Source organism: Miscanthus floridulus, chromosome 7, assembly GCF_019320115.1.
Source record: "Miscanthus floridulus cultivar M001 chromosome 7, ASM1932011v1, whole genome shotgun sequence".
Taxonomy (NCBI): domain Eukaryota; kingdom Viridiplantae; phylum Streptophyta; class Magnoliopsida; order Poales; family Poaceae; genus Miscanthus; species Miscanthus floridulus.
In genome coordinates, this window is record NC_089586.1 from 66,832,854 (window position 1) to 66,853,946 (window position 21,093).

A 21,093-nucleotide genomic window follows, 5' to 3' on the forward strand; every position below is an offset into this window, starting at 1 on the left:
TCAGCGCGCAATGATCGAGAGCGAGAGCGTAGTGGAGTATGGCGCTGTCGTTGGCCCCCTCGCTGGCATGCGCGCTCCCCAATGGGTGAGCGCGTCACCATCGAGGGGCCTAGCTGTGGCGCCCTTGGCTAGAGCCCGTGCAAGACCGACGAGTAGCCGCCCCTCTCGGCCTTCTTCTCTCATGCCGGCAAGGCGGCAGCGCGGTGCACGGCGAGGTAGGCCTCTTCCCCTTTTCCCCTTCTTCTCCGCCTGGATCTTGCTTCATTCTTCTCGGATTTGTCCGATTTAGGGATTAGGGTTAGGGTTTCGCTCACTGTTCTTCTTCCCCGATGGATTAGGGTTCGGGTTAGTGCTTGGGGTTTGAGTTAGGGTTCAAACCTTCTGTCTCTTTGCTTCTTCCTCTTCCCCGGTCGTAGATTCAGCCGGTTAGGGTTTGGCCAAACCCACTGTTCGTCTTCCCCGCCTACTATTTGTGGGTTAGGGTTAGGGTCACTTCTCTCTCGATTTCTTTTCTATTTTCTACCCCAAACTAGGTCTACAACCTAGAAAAAACCTGGCTCCGGTACCATTGCTAGGAATTCTAGAACCTCTAGGTGTAGATCAATGGGTAAATGCATAACTTAGATAGGGAAACTAGGTGATGTACCTCGCCCTAGGTCATCGTTACCTAGAGTGGATCCTGTCAGAGTCTCCTCGCCTCGGAGTAGTAGTTGCAGTGGCGTCGTACAGTGACGGCGGTGGACTGCAAAGGCGATGGTGAAGTCGGTGAGGCTTCTCGTCGTTGGCAGCACCCTTCTCTTTAGATCAGATAAGGTTTCTCTGTAGATGGGTTACGGCGGCTCAGGTCAACCTCGTAGCCCGGCCCCCACCTCTCTTTATGGTGCTATGCGACGGGGGCCCACCAACTATAGAGCGGTTGGGCACCCCGATCAGGGCGCTGATCCAAGAGCCCAATTGACCGTAACAGCGCAGTCATGCAGGCATGCGGCCCGTGCCAGCAGTGCTAGTGCCTAGCTCTCCATGGCATCTTCCTCTGGTCTGCATCTAGGAGCTTGAAACATGACCACATTGACGGTTGACTCATCAGCAAGCTGGTTCTACCGTATCGCAGACATGAATCACAGTGGTTGTTATTTGAGAAGTTGAAATTCCAGTGGCTCAGCATAAGCCAAATTTAACCGAAACGAACAGGGCCTAGGTATTTTTTTAGCAAAAGAAAAGATAAAGATACTAGTAGCACATTAAAATTTGTAAGACCTGCATTTCTCTTCTGAGACACTGATGCTGAATTGGATATCAGCAGGGCCTGTCAGAAAACGCCGGGGCTATCATCTGCTTCTGCTTGGGCTTCATCGTGATTTGGGAGTGGCAACCAAGGATCTGGGATTCGACCGAGACAGTCCGAATTTCGGCGAAATTCGTCCATTTCGGTTAGGTCCGAAACGAATTTTGTGCTTCAAATCTCGAAATTTCACCGAATTGAGTCCGAAATTGGACCGAAATTTCCCGAAATTCGTCCATTTCGGTTGGGACCGAAATTTTTTCCAAAATGAATCCCAGAACCTTGGTGGCAACGCCCTCGCGAGCCCAGGCCTCGTCATTATAAAAAGAGGAAGGCCAGGGATAGTCCTGAAGACCCCAGTTAGTTGTTATAACTGCGCCTCAAGCCCTCAACGCATCACGCGTTCCCTCCAAACTCAAAGCAAGAAAGCCACCTCGCGACCCCGCAAGAAGCCAAGAACTCCACCGGTTCCAAGAAGCAACAATGTCGCTGCGTCGTTCCAGCCACACCAGCTCGGCGGACGAGACCTTGGAGAACGAGCTACGCCGTGCCATCGAGGGGGAGATTATTCAAGAGAACGCCCGGGCCTCCTCCGCCCAGCAGCCGCCGTCAGGATGTTGGCCGTCATCACCGTCAAGTTTGGTGCGGGGCGTAGCCAGGAGGCTTCTTGCTGTCGCTACGAGCCCCTCCGACCACACCTTGCCGACACGGAGGTTGCTGCCAAGAAGCCCACAACGGGGACGCCAGGGGGCAGGCAGGAGGGTTCTTGCTGTCGCTGCGAGCCCCTCCGACCGCACCCTGCCGACACCGAGGTCGCCGCCAAGAAGCCCACATCAGGGGCAGGCGGCGTCGTCTGACGTTCCCGGTACGTCAGGGTCGGTGCCCCAGGTGCCAACAAGAAGCGGTAGCGAGGAAGAAGCCAGGCTGGAGCAGGACCAAGCGGCCCACACGAGGTCTGCTTACGGTGCGACGATGCGAAGCGCATTGGCGAAGATCCAGGAGCAGGAGGGCACCCACGACCACGACCAAGAGCAGGCCGCGTTCGGCAAGATGGAGGAGGCGATCGCCGGCCTCATGGAGCTCACGTATGGGACAGCAGAGCTACAAAATCCACCGGAGCTGCCTCGCGAGTTCGCTACCAGATTCCCGTACGATGATGTAAGTCCCACCGCATATCTGACTTCTTGGGATTTTTATCCAGCCTTCCAACTCTGTGTCTGATCGAGTTCTTGAATTCCTTGGATGCCTTGTTTAATCTACCCCTTCATGGTTCTTTCTGCTTCTTGATGACGTATTTCTGTACGCATCGGTCCCTGGGTGAATTTTGGTTTAATTTTGTGCAAGCACTTCCTGCTGCTTGTTCTTCATGGCGCGGAATAACATTGGCATTGTTTACTGCATGAACAAATCTCTTTTCCTCTTCTGACAATTTATGGATTTACGTTTCACTTGTTTAGAAAGTGTTAGCATTTGATCAACATATCTAGTTCGGAAATAGTTAAACTCTTCACGATCAAAAGTTTACTTCATCTCAAATAGGCTCATGTGAGGAGTTGCCTCAACGGCTCAAATAAACTGACTGAATCATCTCGACCTCTTGATGAGTACTTATCCCACAATTATACTGTGTTCTAGGCTGATAGCTCGCACAGTGGACTGAGTGGAGTAATGGAGGATCCGGTCATATTGGCATCTGGATATGTAAGTGCCCACCTCTGAACATTTAGTTGGCTAAACATAATTGCATTGCGATTCATCATTTTCGCTTTTCATGACTCATTTTAGCTGGAAACATCCTGATAAATAAATGATACTAGATGTGGGGATAGATGTTGTTATTTAACTTGATTGCACTATCCAACTCTGTCTGTGATGTAAATATCTAATAACCAAAACTAGAATTAGACTTCAAACTTGTTATTTGACTTGGTTAGTAACATAGAAACCAATCTGTTTTGATACAAGACGTGTTGCTTTTAGTTGGAGATTTGGAAAAAAATGAAGTGATTAAGGAGTTCTATGGCAATTCAATTTTCTGGTGTAGTCCATGCATACACTTTTTTTTAGAACAAGGCATCTCCACTGCTTCCTCACTGACTGAAACGGAAAACCTGTTGCATTCTAGTATGGTAGTGCACCAGGGCACCCTGCTTATTCACCACTTTGTAGGCATCTACTCCCTCCGTCCTTAAATAACTGTCGCTTTTGGTTTCCATGCCGTAAGTTTTACTAGATTTATAGAAAATACGTGCAACATTTGTATCTCCAAATAAATCTATTATGAAAATAGATTCAATGATCTATATAATGATATTAATTTTGTACCATAAATATTATTATTTTTTATATATATTTTGTCAAAGTTGTTTCTCGGGAAGCGAAAACAAGGGAATACCTATCATGCACTTCCTATTCTCGGTTTGATGCAGATTATAATTTACTGCTTGTTTGTGACTGTTTTTGTTTTTCAACGTGATGTATCGTGATCAGTCTCATGATATTATGATTAAAGAACTGTTCAAAATGATTATCCCTTTAACACATATCGGGATGTTACTTGTGGTTCTTGTTATTAAGGCATCTTGTTTCTAACAGTAGAAAAAACATGGCACTTATTCTTCCCCTAAACCTACTGCTATCCCTTGTACCTCCTCCATGCATGCCGATCATCTCCTTCAGCTCCGTGAGTCGAAGACATCCGAGCTGCTTGGTGAGGACGTCCACGAGTTGCCGACCAGTTTCGACGAACTCGATGACGATCTGCCCTCCATCGACACAGTCCCTGAGGAAGTGAAACTTTACGTCGATGTGTTTGCTCCGGTCGTGCAGAACCGGATTCTTCACGAAGGCAATGGCGGGCTGGTTGTCCACCATCAGTGCTGGTGGGTGAGCTTCCACGCCGGTCAGCTCGCCCAGCAGCCGGCGTAGCCATACAACTTGGCACGCCGCTATGGCTGCCGCTACATACTCTGCCTCGCACGTAGATAGCGCCACCACCTTCTGTTTCAGTGACAGCCATGAAATTGGGGCCGACCCGAGGAAGACGAGCACGCCAGAGGTGCTCCGTCATCCATCGATGTCCCCCACCATGTCTGCATCGCTGAACACAGTGAGCTGCAACCTACTCTCGCCGGTCTTGGGAAAGATGATCCCTTGATCCATCGTCCCTTTAACGTAGCGTAGTAGTCGCTTCACCGCAGCCCAGTGATCCTCCCTGGGATCCTCCATGAAGCGACTGACGTAGCCCACGGCGAACGCAATGTCCGGCCTCGTGTGGACTAGGTAGCGCAAACCGCCGATGATGCTCCCGATAGAGTGTTGCATCCACCTTCGCCGTGGTGCTGGCCTTCGTCAGCTTCAGCCGCTCCTCCATTGGAGTCACGCATGGCTTGCACTCAGCCATGCCGCTCCGCTCCAACAGCTTGGAGGCATACGCGCTCTGACCGAGCGTGAGTTCCTTCTTCCCCTGTCTCACCTCGATGCCGAGGTAGTAGGAGAGTGCCCGAGATCGCTCATTCGAAAACGAGCCGCCATCTCGTGTTTGAAGCTGTTGATGTCCTCTGTGTGCGCGCTGGTGACAATCAAGTCATCCACATACACGCCGACGACGAGCTCCTCCTTCCCCCATCGCTGCGTGTAGAGCGCGTGCTCGGTTGCGCACCATTGAAACCCAAGCTCGCCCAGCGTGGCGTCAAGCTTGGCGTTCCATGCTTGGGGGGCCTGCCGCAGCCCGTAGAGCGCCTTGCGCAGTCGGAGCACCCTGTACTCCTCTCCCTTGACGGCGAAACCTGGGGGTTGCCTGACGAAGACCGTTTCCGCCAGTTCACCATTGAGGAAGGCCGATTTAACGTCCAAGTGATGGACGCGCCAGTCCTTTGCTGCTGTCAAGGCAACGGATTGACTCCATGTGCGCTACTGGCACAAAGACCTCCTCGAAGTCTATGCCCTCGCGCTGAACAAAGCCCCGGGCGACGAGGCGCGCCTTGTGCTTGACAATGGCACTAAGGTTGTCCCTTTTGACCTTGTACACCCACTTCAGGTTGATCGGACGATATCCTGGAGGTGGATCGATGAGCTGCCAAGTCTCGTTTTCCTCGATCGCCTTCATCTCCTCCAGCATCGCCCATCGCCAGTTTCCATCGCGTTTGGCTAGCGTGAACGTGGGTGGTTCCTCTACACTGACGAATAGTAGCTTTGTGTCATTGAGCAGCCTGCCCGCCAGACCTGAGGGACCTATGCCGCCGCCGATGTCGTCCAGCCTGCGGAACCGCACCTCCTCACCTTTGTGGAAGGCATCCACGAACTTAGTGATGTCACTTGGAGGTGAGGCGAACTCGATCGGCGTCGATGGAGTTCCCTGTTCCACCGGAGTGCTTGGTACAACACCTTGAGTGCTTGGCACTACTTCTGGACTGCTCATCATAACTCCTACAGTGTTCGGCCACACTATAGGAGTGTCCAGCCTCAGTCTTGGAGTGGTCGGCACCACTACAAGACGTCTTGGCTCCGCCACGGGAGTGCTCGGCACCCGTCCTGGAGTGGTCACCACCACTGTAGAACCTCCCGACACCACTCCTGGCGTGCTCGGCATCCCTCTAGAAGTGCACGACACTCCTCCCGGAGTGCTCGGCATCCCTCTCAAAGTGCTCGGCACTGCCCCAAGAGTGCTCGACTCAACCGCCGGAGTGCTCGGCGCCCCTCCCGGAGTGCTCGGCACCTCTTCCCCAGTGTCTCCACCACCATTGATGACCAAGTGCTCGACGACAAAGGTGTTGGTGAAGCCACCAACTTCCCCCGTGCTCGGACTGCTCTAGTCCCAAGCTGCCTTCTCATCGAACACGACGTCGCGCGAGACAAGCACTTTGTCTCCGCGTGGGTCGTAGAGCCGGTGCGCCTTGGTACCCTCCGCGTAGCCTAGGAACACCATCGGCGTGCTCCTGTCCTCTAGCTTGGTGAGGTTCGGCTTCGTCTTCCTGACATGGCCGATGCAACCGAATGTCCGGAGGAATGACACGTTCGGCTTGCACCCATACCAAGCTTCGAACGACGTCTTGCCCGTCAGGGCCTTGGTCGGAGCGCGGTTGAGGATGAACACCGCCGTGGTCACCGCCTCTCCCTAGAACTTTGCCGGCATGCCTTTGGCCTTCATCATGGATCAGACCATGCCGACCACCGTCTGGTTCCGCCTCTCCACCATGCCATTCTGTTGTGGCGAGTATGGCGTGGTGTGGTGTTGCCCCACACCCTGATCTGCGTAGTACGCAGCGAACTCCACCGAAGTGAATTCACCACCGCGATCAGTCCTCAGCACGCGGAGCATCTTGTCGCTCACGGCCTCTGCGCACGTCTTGAACTTCTTGATCGCCGCCGCTTTGTCCTTGCTCATCAGGAGTTGCAGCCACATGTAGTGACTGCAATCATCCATGAGCAGGAGGAAGTATCGTCGACCACCGCATGTAGCAAGCATGATCGGCCCGTAGAGATCACCATGAACGAGCTCGAGAGCTTCCTCCGTGTGATACTATAGGGTCGAGATGGCGAACTAGAGGGGGGGGTGAATAGTCCTTTCTAAAATTAATCACGTCGGTTAACCGAAACAAGTGCGGAATTAAAACTATTGGTCTAGCCAAGACTACACCCCTCTATCTATGTTCTCTAGCACCTTCCACAGATACTAATTAAGCAACAAAGGTGCCAGGCTAGCTAGAGCTCGCCTAACCAATTCTAGAAGCAAGGTCACACAAACCTATGCCACTATTACTTTAAGCAACAAGGGAGCTCCTATACAAACTAGTAAGCAAAAGCACAAAGCTATCTAAGCTTACTAGCAATGCTCAATAACAAGGCAACCAATGCTAAATTAGAGAGCGCAAATACTTAGCTACATAAACTAAGCAATGTGACTAACAAGGTTACACAAACCAAATTAGCCACGCAAGGGAGCTACTTCTATGCTACACAAGCAAGAAGGTAACTAATAAGCTACACAAGCTAACTAATTACAGGAGCAACTACACAAGCACAATGTATATGAAAGTAATTACAAGCTTGTGTAATGAGGATGCAAACCATCGGGAAGAACAAGGTTGACACGATGATTTTTCTCCCGAGGTTCACGTGCTTGCCAACACGCTACGTCCTCGTTGTGTTGACCGCTCACTTGGTGGTTCAGTGGCTAATTGGCATCACCCGCCAAGCCCGCACGTCGGGCACCACAAGAACCTACCCCAAAATTGAGGGTAGCTCAATGACACGCTCAACTAGAGTGGCTCTTCGCGGCTCGCGCGGGGCAAGCACAATTTCCCTCACAAAGCTCTTCTCCGGAGCACCGCACAAGCTTCTTGCGGGGTTCGACGGAGACCACCACCAAGCCATCTAGGAGGTGGCAAGCTCCAAGAGTAACAAGCACCACTAGCTTGCAACTCGATCACCTAGTGCCACTCGATGCAACCTCACGATGCAATCGCACTAGAATCACTCTCTCACACAATCGAATGATCACTATCAAAGCATATGTGAGATGGAGGGCTCCCAAGCACTCACAAGCATGGACACAAAGTCCCCCGAGGTGCTCAGCACCATCCATGGCTGAGGCCACCTTCTATTTATAGCCCCACGAGCTAAACTAGTCATTACCCCTTCAATGGGCAAATGTCGGGACGACCGGACGCTCCGGTCCGATCGACCGAACGCTCCGGTCCGATCGACCGGACGCTGGACCTCAGCGTCCGGTCGTGCGATGCACACCACATGTCCCCTTCTTCAAACATTGTTTGCCCGATCTCAACGGTCATCTATCGACCGGACGCAACAGCTTGAACTGACCGGAAGCAGCAACCCCAGCGTCCGGTCGTTTCCAGTAAGGTACCAGACATGACTGGACATGTTCGGTCAATCGCGATCGGACGCAGCACCAGTGTCTGGTCACCTCTGGCTTTTCTGCTCTGCCTGCGTCATCACACATCACCCTGACCGGACGCACACAGCCAGCGTCCGGTCACTTCCAGTGCCAGCGTCCGGTCGATAATCGACGCCTGCACGCTGTCTGCCACCACTGACCGGACGCTGCAACACAGCGTACGGTCACTTCGTGACCAGAGTCCGGTCCACTCTATGGGACCTTTCTCACCTCCGTTTCATCATTGAGTTGATCCATATCAACTCCAACATCATCTCCTTTGCAAATGTGCCAACACCACCAAGTGTACACCACCATGTGTATGAGTGTTAGCATTTTCACAATCATTTTCCAAAGGATTAGCCACTCAACTTGCCACGCCACTCAATCCTAGCGACGATGCAAAGTTAGATCACTCAAGTGGCACTAGATGACCGATATGCAAACAAGTTTGCCCCTCTTGATAGTACGGCCATCTATCCTAAATCCGGTCATCAACTTCTCTACACATCTATGACCGATGAAATGAAATGCCCTAGGTTATACCTTTGCCTTGCGCATTCCATTCCATCTCCTCCAATGTCGATGCAACACATGCACCAACATGATCAATAATGATATGATGCACTTCATATCATCATGTGATCATATTGGTTCATCAATCTTGACTTCACTTGCTTTTCACCATTGCCTTCGTCCATCGGCGCCAAGTCTTGCTCAAGCTTCACCGCCACGCGGTCCATCGCTCCAAAGCCTCTGACTTGCCTTTCACGCTTGCAACCGGTCCATAAAGCCAAGTCTTGTCTTGATCTTCTCCACCTTGATCACATGACTCAATGTCATGTCTCATGTGTAATGAGCTCCTTCATCATCACATGTGTGAGTTTTGCAACATCTCCAAGCCATTTTCACCTTCATGGCATATGTTGCTCACACATATGTACCTATGGACTAATCACCTGTGTATCTCACATAAACACAATTAGTCCACCTAGGTTGTCACTCAATTACCAAAACCACACAAGGACCTTTCAATCTCTCCCTTTTTGGTAATTGATGACAACTCTACAAAGATATGGAAATTAAGCTCTTTTGGATTTATGTTGCTTGCCCAAGCAATTTTACCATGTGAAAATGATTTTGGACAAGTACCACAAACCCGAAATGGTAGTATTAGCTCCCCCTACATATGTGCTAGAGTGTTTGATTTGAAGCTCGCACATATGCATGGATTAAAATTGTGGGAGAGTAATTACTACTAAATGATGCTAAGGTGTATAGAATAAACCTTTGAAGCGTGTACCAATCGGAGTTGCACCTTTAAGTTCATCCTTAGCACCATGGTTAGCTAGATATCACATGGAAATAAAAGCACTAGATACCTTGTGAGATCAACATTAAAAGCAAGGTACTAGCATTACTTGAAAAGCATACCAAGTGTCTAGCTATCATCCTATGCATGCTAGTTATCAAATCATCATTCAAGTTCTACAACTAGCATACACCACACAAGCATGCATATTGAATTTGAAAGCTTATGCAATGCAAGCAAGCACATGAATATGCACATATCAAATGCAATCAATCAAAGTTCATGAGCTTGCTCCCCCTACTTGTGTGCTTCTCTTGTCCAAAAATTTTGATCCATCTCTTTTCTTCAATGTTGCTCCCTCTTTGTCCATGTCCATGTCCAACCTCTACTTCTTTGAGCTTTTATATCTTATCTCTCCCCCTTGTACAATCTCAATCTCAACGCTTTCATATCTTTGTACAATCTCTCTCCCTTTGTCATCAATTTCCATAAAAGGTGTACTTCTCATTGATGCAAAGGTACACATTAGGGGTAGATGGTTGAGGCTTGAATCTTGCATTTTTATGGACATCACTTGATTGTTGGAATGACACCACTAGTAGATATCACTTGTAACTTGTACTACTTGTATCTTGTGTAGGGCTTCTTGAGATACCACACATAGAATCTTTGATCTTGATACCAATTTGTGTGACACCTCCCCCTATGTGATAGCATGGGTCATCCATTTGATACACTTGAGCTCTTGTAGGTGAGGGATGCATTCTTCATTTGATGATCACTTAAAGTTGAGGATCACTTGTGGAACTATCGTCTTGCATGATTGATACCATGTGTAGATATGATATCACTTGAAAGAATTTTCTAGTATGGAACCACTTGTTGGATTTATCAATAAAACTATTTCTTGAACATTTGCTATCTTTATGAGTACCACTTATAGGATATCACTTGTGAGTTGATCTAGGCATCATTTGTAGATTCTTGATGAAATACTTGAGTCTAGATACCACTTGAAACAAACAAACTAGATATCCATTTGCATTATTGTCTTGTGCTTGTACTCTTATCACTATCATGAGCTTCTATGGTTAACTTGAACTAAATTGATTTGCCTAAGCTTCCAAGTCCGGTTTGAACCAATGACAAGCTTCTTCATGCCTCTTGCAAGGGTTATCTTGCCAATGTTGTACTTGTCACTTATTAGCAATTCAAATTGAGTCAAGTACTTGGGTTCACTAGCTCATGAACAAATTTATGTACTAACCACTTAGATCAAGTAATCATTCAAATAATAGTGGTAGGCAATGAATTTAAACATTTCATTTGTTATGTATGATCCTATGAAGCATGTACTATATGCACTAACCGCATACTAGTAAGGGATGAAATGATCATGCACATTACAATGATACCTTTGCTACATTGGAGTAGAGGATAGTCACATAGATTCCAATTCATAACTCCAATAGCAATGTGAAATCCAATTATAAGCTTAGTGAAGACCAATAGATACTATTTTAAATTCCATTCTTCACCCATATGAAATGAATACCATTTATGATCAAGTGCACTTTCTTGTTGTGGTTGGCTTGCTTCATCTTTTGATCAATGCTTGCATGAGAGCATCAATTTGAGAATACCACTTGAAATATCATGACTAGCTCTCTTTTGGGTGTTGCTTGCTTTTCTTGATCAATCCTTTTGATTGCTTCAACTAAGCATCTCAAATATCCCTTGGATCACCACTTCCATGTTAGCCTTCAAAGTACCACACTTGGTTCACCTACACATAGGTGGCAAACCCCTACACTAGGGAGAAGTGACCTCTCTCCAAGAACCATGCTTGACACTCACTTGAAATAACTTGATTGATTGATCCAAGTGATGGACTTAACTTGATGAGTAACCTTGATTCCTTCTTTAAGTACTTTTCTTTCTTCTTATTTAAGTCCTTTTCTTTCTACCAAATGATTTCTAATAGTCACTAGAACTTAAACTTCAACTTCATCTTGAGTTTGATCTTGATCTTCATCTTGAGTACCAAAAGTGTGCAAAGTACACTCCACAATCAGATAGCCTTGTACTCTTTGCTTGTCATGCTTCTAGATCATCTCAAAACCAAACTTAGGTGCCTCAATTACTTATAAACATGTTTCCAACTTGAGGACCTTTCAATCAAAGTGACTCTAGATCAATCCAACATTTGTCAGTTTTCTGGCAGATTCTGTACCCTTCAAAGAAATAAGCATATCTCCCAAAGTACAAATGAAAATACTACTAAATTTGGTGAAGGTGTGCATTACTAAGTTATCTAGCAGCTGTAAAAATTTGAGCTTCATTTGACTTTTAGATTGCTACCAGATTTCAATTCTTCCACCACTGCTATATGCTGAAAACTGCTGCACTATAGCTGAAAAGATCCACTCCAAAACCAAAGTATTTCTTATCCAATTCTCATGAAAATTTTACAGCATCTTATACCATAAGTATAGAGAATGTACACCAATTTTTATGACAATTCAATAGGTTTTGATCACTCAAATATGGCTAAGATCACAGCTCACTCAGATTTTGAATATAGGACAGATTTCAACAATTGAGCTATACTTCATCAAATATGAATCAAACTTGAAACTAACTCGTTTGAATACTTTCACAAGACATAAATCCATACAATCCACTTACTAAATGTTATCTTATGAATTTATCCAACACAAATCAATCCAAACTTGATTACTAATCAATTATCCATTCAATCATCTCATAGCAAGCAACATTGCATATTTATCCAATTCAATCAACTCATATGCACCCAAATAAAATGATCAACAAGAGATATACCTTGGTTGGCTCATGATCATCCAATTAGCAAGTTTCAACTCAAATATTTTTGCAAGCCATCAAATATTCCAATAAATCACCAACAACATGAATTTGACACTTGTATGTTGTAGCACATTTGGACTTCACTCAATTTGTCATGGCATTGGGATAATGATCATCACTTAGCAATACTTGGCACAACTACATGATCAACAAGATGAATATTATTTGAACCAAGCCTCCAATACTGATGGTACCTACAAACAATCATCCACTTTTTGATGGTACCCAAACAACTTTGGGTCCTCTCAAGTTAGGTGCAACATACTTAGGCATAGCCTTAGTATGAATAGTGGGATGTTTTGCAATAGCAACCATAGAGGTACCATTACCATCCTTTCTAAGCATATTATTATCAACAATTGAAATAGGCTTAGAAATGTCACCTAGGGGACATGAATGTGCCATGTGTCCCCTTTCCCGGTATGAGTAGCACTTTCTCTTTGCTTGAGCCTTCTCTTCTTTGCTCATGTGGTGCTTCTCATTGCCTTGCCTCTCATGGATTGCTTAAGCCTTCTTCTCAAGCTTGGTAGGACACTTAGAGACAAAGTGTCCCACACTTCCACACTTGAAGCACTTGATGTGAGCATAATCTTTCTTCTCATCTTCATTCTTGCTCATCATCTTGGTATCTTGAGTTTGTATTGGATGCCTTGCCTTTCCACCCCTTCTTGTTTTTTTCTTCTTTATCATCAAATCACTACCATCTTCATGGTTGATCTTGATTTGAACTTGGGGTGTCATCTCTTGCTCAACTTGTGGCTTTGGTTGAGGCTTCACTTGTTGCTTCACCAATTGCTTGGTTGGGCACGTTGAGGTAAGATGACCCCAAGTGCGGCACTTGAAGCACTTCACATGCTTGAGCCTCTCTTCTTCTTTTATCTTCTTAAGCTTCTCAATGTTAGGGCAACCATTTGCAAGGTGTCCCGCTTCATGACATCGGTAGCACATGGTATGAGAGAGCTTTTTTTGTTGTATCTTCTTCATCTTTCTTTCTCTCTTTATTTCACCCTTTGTCATCTTCTTCTTGAAGCCAAGACCACACTTGTCACCATAGTTTCTTTGAGTCTTCAACATGTGCTCAATGTTCTCCTTCAAAATGTTAGTCTCACAAGACATAGAAGTAAAACAAGCATCTATTTGTGAAGAGCATGGCATATCTAATAAATCATCACAAGAGGTGGATACATGCTTCTTGCCTACATCACAAGGGTTAGCAACATTTTGCAATTTATCATTTGATCCATGTGATGAGCTCTCATTATTTTTAAGTTTCTTTGTAAACACTTTAATGAGAGAAGCATGTTGTTCTAATAATTCATCATGAGATGCAAGTAGTGTCTCATGATTCAATTTTAGCTCATCATGTGAAGATTTATAAGCATCAAGTAATTTCTTATGTTCTTCACAAGAGTTCTTTAGAAATGAGTTTTCATTTTCTAATTTCATTGTTTTAGCTTTCTCATTTTCTAAAGACATGGTTATGCTAGCAAGTCTACTAACAAGCTCATCATATGGATCAACATGATCAACCACATTATTATTTGATACCTTAGTGTCACCTTGTGACATGAAGGAATGTGGTGATGGAGAAGAGCTTGTAGTAGCTTCACAATCATGGCCCGAGCATGAACCATCATCAAGATCACCATCAAGTGTGGTTGAGGTAGAATCTTCATGTGCAACACTTGTGGCGTCATCATCAACCTTGTCAAGTGAACTTGTGGTAGATCTATCATCATCATCACATGGCCATGAGGTGGAGCAATCTTCCACAATCACTAAATTGTGGTTATGCTCAACACACTCATGTGCCTCTTTCTTAGGCTCATCCTCCTTCTTGAATTTGCCATCATCCCATGTGGAGGAATCACCATAGAAGGCTTGAAGTGCCATCCACATATCATGAGCATTCTCCAAGTCCCACACATGTCTAAAAACATCATCATATAAAGCACATGTTAAATAATAAAGAGCACGATGATCAAGTTGTAACCAATCCTCTTATGCTTGGGTTAGGTTGTCCTTATCCAAAGCATTATGAGAGAAACCAACAACAATGATCCACCATGCCTTGGGACCCAAATCACGGAAATGATCAAGCATATGACGTTTCCACCATGTATAGTGTGTGCCATAAAAAATGTGTGTGTCACAAACAACTTCTAGCCCAAAGTTTGCCATTATCTCGGGTCAGTAAAGACCACAAAGGAGAGACCTCACTCCGATACCAATTGTAGGGTCGAGATGGCGGACTAGAGGGGGGGGGGGTGAATAGTCCTTTCTAAAATTAATCGCGTCAGCTAACCGAAACAAGTGCGGAATTAAAACTATCGGTCTAGCCAAAACTACACCCCTCTATCTATGTTCTCTAGCACCTTCCAAAGATACTAATTAAGCAACAAAGGTGCTAGGCTAGCTAGAGCTCGCCTAACCAATTCTAGAAGCAAGGTTACACAAACCTATGCCACTAGTACTTTAAGCAACAAGGGAGCTCCTATACAAACTAGTAAGCAAAAGCACAAAGCTATCTAAGCTTACTAGCAATGCTCAATAACAAGGCAACCAATGCCAAATTAGAGAGCGCAAATACTTAGCTACACAAACTAAGCAATGCGACTAACAAGGTTACACAAACCAAATTAGCCACGCAAGGGAGCTACTTCTATGCTACACAAGCAAGAAGGTAACTAGTAAGCTACACAAGCTAACTAATTATAGGAGCAACTACACAAGCACAATGTATATGAAAGTAATTACAAGCTTGTGTAACGAGGATGCAAACCAACGGGAAGAACAAGGTTGACACGATGATTTTTCTCTCGAGGTTCACGTGCTTGCCAACACACTACGTCCACGTTGTGTCGACCGCTCACTTGGTGGTTCGGCGGCTAATTGGCATCACCCGCCAAGCCCGCACGTCGGGCACTGCAAGAACCTACCCCAAAAGTGAGGGTAGCTCAATGACACGCTCAACTAGAGTTGCTCTTTGTGGCTCCCATGGGGCAAGCACAATGCCCCTCACAAAGCTCTTCTCTGGAGCACCGCACAAGCTTCTTGTGGGCTTCAACGGAGACCACCACCAAGCAGTCTAGGACGTGGCAACCTCCAAGAGTAACAAGCACCACCGGCTTGCAACTCGATCACCTAGTGCCACCCGATGCAACCTCACGATGCAATCACACTAGAATCGCTCTCTCACATAATCGAATGATCACTATCAAGCATTTGTGTGATGGAGGGCTCCCAAGCACTCACAAGCATGGACACAAAGTCCCCCAATGTGCTCAGCACCAGCCATGGCTGAGGCCACCTTCTATTTATAGCCCCATGGGCTAAACTAGCCGTTACCCCTTCATTGGGCAAATGGCGGGATGACCGGACGCTCTGGTCCGATCGACCGGACGCTGGACCTCAACGTCCGGTCGTACGATGCACGCCACATGTCCCCTTCTTCAAACATTGTTCGCCTGATCTCAACGGTCATCTGTTGACCAGACACAGTAGATTGAACTGACCGGACGTAGCAACCCCAGCGTCCGGTCGTTTCCAGTAAGGTACCAGACATGACCGGACATGTCCGGTCGATCGCGATCGGACGTAGCACTAGTGTCCGGTCACCTCTGGCTTTTCTGCTCTGCCTACGTCATCACATGTCACCCTGATCGGACGCACACAGCCAGCGTCCGGTCACTTCCAGCACCAGCGTCCGATTGATGACCGACACCTGCATGCTGTCTGCCACCACTGATCGGACGCTACAACCTAGCGTCCGATCACTTCGTGACCAGAGTCCGGTCCACTCTGTGGGACCTTTCTCACCTCCATTTCATCATCGAGTTGATCCATATCAACTCCAACTTCATCTCCTTTGCAAATGTGCCAACACCACCAAGTGTACACCACCATGTGTACGAGTGTTAGCATTTTCACAATCATTTTCCAAAGGATTAGCCACTCAACTTGCCACGCCACTCAATCCTAGCGATGATGCAAAGTTAGATCACTCAAGTGGCACTAGATGACCAATATGCAAACAAGTTTGCCCCTCTTGATAGTACAGCCATCTATCCTAAATCCGGTCATCAACTTCTCTACACATCTATGACCTATGAAATAAAATGCCCTAGGTTATACCTTTGCCTTGCGCATTCCATTCCATCTCCTCTAATGTCGATGCAACACATGCACCAACATGATCAATAATGATATGATCCACTTCATATCATCACATGATCATATTGGTTCATCGATCTTGACTTCACTTGCTTTTCACCGTTGCCTTCGTCCATCGGTGCCAAGTCTTGCTCAAGCTTCACCGCCACGCGGTCCATCGCTCCAAAGCCTCCGACTTGCCCTTCACGCTTGCAATCGGTCCATCAAGCCATGTCTTGTCTTGATCTTCTCCACCTTGATCACATGACTCAATGTCATGTCTCATGTGCAATGAGCTCCTTCATCATCACATGTGTGAGTTTTGCAACATCTCCAAGCCATTTTCACCTTCATGGCATATGTTGCTCACACATATGTACCTGTGGACTAATCACCTGTGTATCTCACATAAACACAATTAGTCCACCTAGGTTGTCACTCAATTACCAAAACCACACAAGGACCTTTTAGATACTTGGTCGCCTTTGGGAAAGGTAGCCTCCTCTGCTTCTCGGCCAGGCAACTATCACATAGCTCACCTCTGTGCTTGATGTGGGGTAGCCCTCGGTCCATCTTTCCTAGCCGACCAAGCATGTCAAAGCTAAGATGTTTGAACCGGCCATGCCACATCCACGGTTCCTCGGAGTGCCTTGCCGCCAGGCACATCGGCTGCTCTACCTTCAGGTCGAGCAGGTACAACCAGTTCAGGGACCTCTTCACCTTGGCAAGAAGTCGCTGCTCCCAGTCCCTGATCCTAAGGACGCCGTCCTTGATCAGTACTTCGCTACCGCGCTCATCCAGCTGACCAATGCTGATGATGCTGGAATGCAGCTGCGGGATGTAGTATACATCCGTTAGTGCGTGGTGCTCCCCGTTCTGGCATCTGAAGATGATGGTGCCGCGCCCTTGGATAGCCACCCTTGAGCCATCACCAAACTTCACCGTACCGGTAACATCGCCGTCGAGCTCAGAGAAGGATTCCTTGGAGGCCGTCATGTGGTTGCTGGCACCAGAGTCCAGATACCAGTGCTGCTCCTGGTCGGCACCCAGACGCCCGAGGTGAACTTGGGTGCATGGTTCGTCAAGGTTGATGGTCTTCAGTGCCCTCCTAGGTCCTTCCACCGTCGTCGCCTCTTCCTTCTCCTTGGCCTCGACGTCGTGTAGTGCACAGAACATCGCCATCAGGATAGTGGCCTCATCCTCATCATCGGCTTGCACCAGGTGAGCCTGAACCTTCTTCTCCTACTTGCGATTTGGGCACTCCCGTGCCCAATGGCCCATCTTCCTGCAACACCGATAGGCGTTGGGGTCGACCTGCTTCTTCTCCAAATAAGCCCTGCCGTGGTGCTTGCCCTTGCCACCGTGACTGGAGGAGGCTGCCTTCCCAGAGTTCCTCCGAGCAGCCCACTCCTCTTTCATTAGCAGGAGTTTCCCGCTGTCCTTCGTTGCTATCGCTTGCTCTAGGTGCTCGTCCACCGCCCACAGACGACCTGTCACATCCTCAATGGTGAGGGTGGACAAGTCCAGCATCGTCTCTATGGAGAGAGCGATCTGGATGTACTTTGCCAGAATGGAGTGGAGGTACTTGGAGACCGCCTCCTCTTCGTCGATGGTGACGCCGTGGCTCTTCAGCCTGCTGATGAGCGTCTGTAGGCGGAGGGAGAAGTCCTCCACCATTTCACCATCCTTGAACTTGAGGATAGCGTACTCCTGCTTTAGAAGCTGGGCCGTCGCCTTCTTTGCGTGGTCGGAACCAACACGCATCGCTGCAATAGCCTCCCATGCCTCCTTAGCCGAGCTCTTCGTCCCCAACGGCTCTCTATACTCCACCGGTACAGCAGCGAGGATAGCCTCCAACACTGACATGTCATCCTTCTCATTGTCGGTGCCCTTGTCAACAGTATTCCAGAGCCGTCGGGCTCTGAGCTTGACCTTCATGGTCACCGACCACTCTCCATAGTTGGTGCGAGTCAGCGTCGGCCAACTAGTGCCGCTGACCTCCCGCACCGTGCGAACAACAACCCCGCCTCGTGGCTGGGCAGCCATAGCAGTGTCACTGCTATCGCCCATCTCCGAACCGCCCGTCATCGCCATCGGTTAGACTGGCGACGGCACTTGTACGGCTCCGATACCGCTTGTTGGCCCACAGGATCACCGGCTCAGCTGAGTGAACCACTCAGCAGTCTTGCCGAGCACCCGCTAGTATTGCTGAGCACCCACTAGCCGTGCCGACTACGACAAGCGTTGTCCGTCCCACACACTATGGCTGGAGCTATAAGAAGATGGGAGAACAGAGCATGCACGCACAATACAAGACACCAGCGTTGGCCGAAGCCCTGTCTGTGAGATGGCAAATCTGAACTCTCTTTATTGAGTTGCTGTGGTAGTATATTTATACAACTCTATCTATCTAGTCTTAGTATAGCCCACATGCTGTAACAGTAACTAGATGACATACAGGGCTGACTCTGCGTCGGCCACTACATGGCTACAGTGCTGTAGGTGAGCCGTGCGACGCCTGCACCTGCAGCGGCTACAGTATCACAATAGGGGGCCTTTCGGCGCCGCCTTCCCTTACTGTGTTCGTACAAGGAAAAACAGTAGTTTATTCTAACACTTATTTCTAACAAACTAAAATGAAAAATATGTCACGAGAGCTAAAGAAAGTTGTGGTCTTATGTCTTTTATTTCCATATGCAATTAGTAATTTTGTTACTTTCGAGGAAAAGATTGGATATCTTTAGGGTTCCACTATAAGTTACATTACATCAAGGAAAAGGTGGTATCTTTTGTTCCAAACTCTTTGCTGTAGTATTCTATGTTAATTTCTGGAACAACTGGTTAGCTATCTTCTGAGTTTTCCCACTGATTAATTTCACCAAGTAAACCAATTTTTTTGCCTGATTACTTGCAGTCTGTTGATCAATTGTACCATCTGTTCTGTTCACCGAACGTCTGTCCAAGCACTAAGGAGACTTTATCCCACACTTTGACTGCTCCAAACCACCTCCTCCGTGATATGATTGCTGCATGGCGTCTTGATCACATGGCCCGTTCCTCATCTAACAATGCTGATACACTCTCCATCCCTGTGGAACCTTCAGAGGAGCAAATCCAAGCTATCTTACAAAAATTCTCAGGGCATTCAGTGATGCAGGAGCAGGCTTTGCACGAGATTCAGCTACTCTCCAAAACAACCAAGGGAGAGCAACCTTGCCTTCACAAGTGTGCAGGGCTGCTTCCAGGGCTGATAGATCTTCAGAAGAATTGGAAGTCGACATGGTCACAGGAGCTGGAGGAACAGAGGCCCGGAGTAATCCTTGATTTGTCTGTTCACAGGCCAAACAGGGAGATCCTAGCTGGAGCGAACCAACTCCCTGTTCTTCTAAAGAAGATCATCCATAAGCTACGTAAACATGGAAGTCCAGCATCACATTTGGCAAAGGTAGCTTCGATAGTTGCCATCCTGTCAGAGTTTGACATGTTTAGGAAAAGGGTACTCGATATTGGTGGGATGGAAATGCTCCGGGATCTGCTCAGGATTGAGGATGTTTTTGTAAGGAAGGAGGCTGTCACTGCAATCCGTGGACTCTGTGCAGATGAGGAAGGAAAGATAAATGCTCAATCTTATAACGTGCCTGATGCCCTGCTGGAATACCTCATGGTCAGTGACGAGGTGCTGCTTCTGCTTTGATTGTCTGCGAAAAAATCTGCACATGGTGGATAAGATGTGCGATAAAGCTATGGAACTGGTGAATATCATCATGGCTGAAGAGGGAACTCGGCCGGTTACTCCTGAGGCCACTTACTCTGCGATTTCCTTGGTTCATGCTATTGTGCAGAGAGACGTACATAAGATGGAGCAGGTGAAGAACCTGGAGGACTTTAAGGAGCGGCTGAGGGAGCTGTCATCAGGTACATTACCGATGCAGACAATGTTAAAGCTGGACACGATAATCAACTGTCTGTCCAAGGAGTTTCCTGCTCCTGTAAATCCGTGATGCAAACGCAAAAAAAGCAATCCAGTGGAAGCTGTCTCCAGTCATGAATAGACTGAATCCTATAACTGCCCTTCCCGGTGTGGCCTCCCAAACAGTCAGAGATTTACTGTTGCTTCACTCGATTTTCTGTGCAAGTTTGAATTTTTGACTGTGATGGAAGTTTGGTGAATCATATGAACAATCAAGTGAAGTTTGTTGACACGCAAATAATCTTGATTACTGCCTTGTTGACATTCTGTAATGAAGAATTTGCTTCAAGAAGACAATGATGACTGACCGAGAATATTAGAATATATATACCTGTGAAAAGCATTTCCTTGAATGTGATGAACAGAACAAATGACTAAATGAGATTGTTCTTTTACTCCTTGTCGGTGTTTCGGACCGGGGGTCCTCAACCAACTAGTGAATTTATCCTGCGTGTTCCCAATTCCAGATGGTGATGCAAAGAGACACAAGGTTTATACTGGTTTGGGCAATTCGGGCCCTACGTCCAGTCTGGGAGATCGATCTTGTATTCCTTGCACCGAAATGCTTGTTGTAGGGGGTTATAAGCTAG

The 21,093-nt window shown here is 47.3% G+C and overlaps 1 protein-coding gene across 1 annotated transcript; it reads left to right on the forward strand.

Annotated features, from left to right (window-relative positions):
- Positions 1–1,573: 1,573 nt before the first annotated feature.
- On the forward strand, positions 1,574–20,875 carry LOC136463348 (U-box domain-containing protein 73-like). Its single transcript, XM_066462347.1, is given in 4 exon segments — positions 1,574–2,440; positions 2,918–2,983; positions 19,448–20,224; positions 20,226–20,875. Coding segments are annotated over 4 exon segments (1,827 nt in total). The 5' UTR covers positions 1,574–1,765; the 3' UTR covers positions 20,535–20,875.
- The last annotated feature ends 218 nt before the right edge of the window (positions 20,876–21,093 follow it).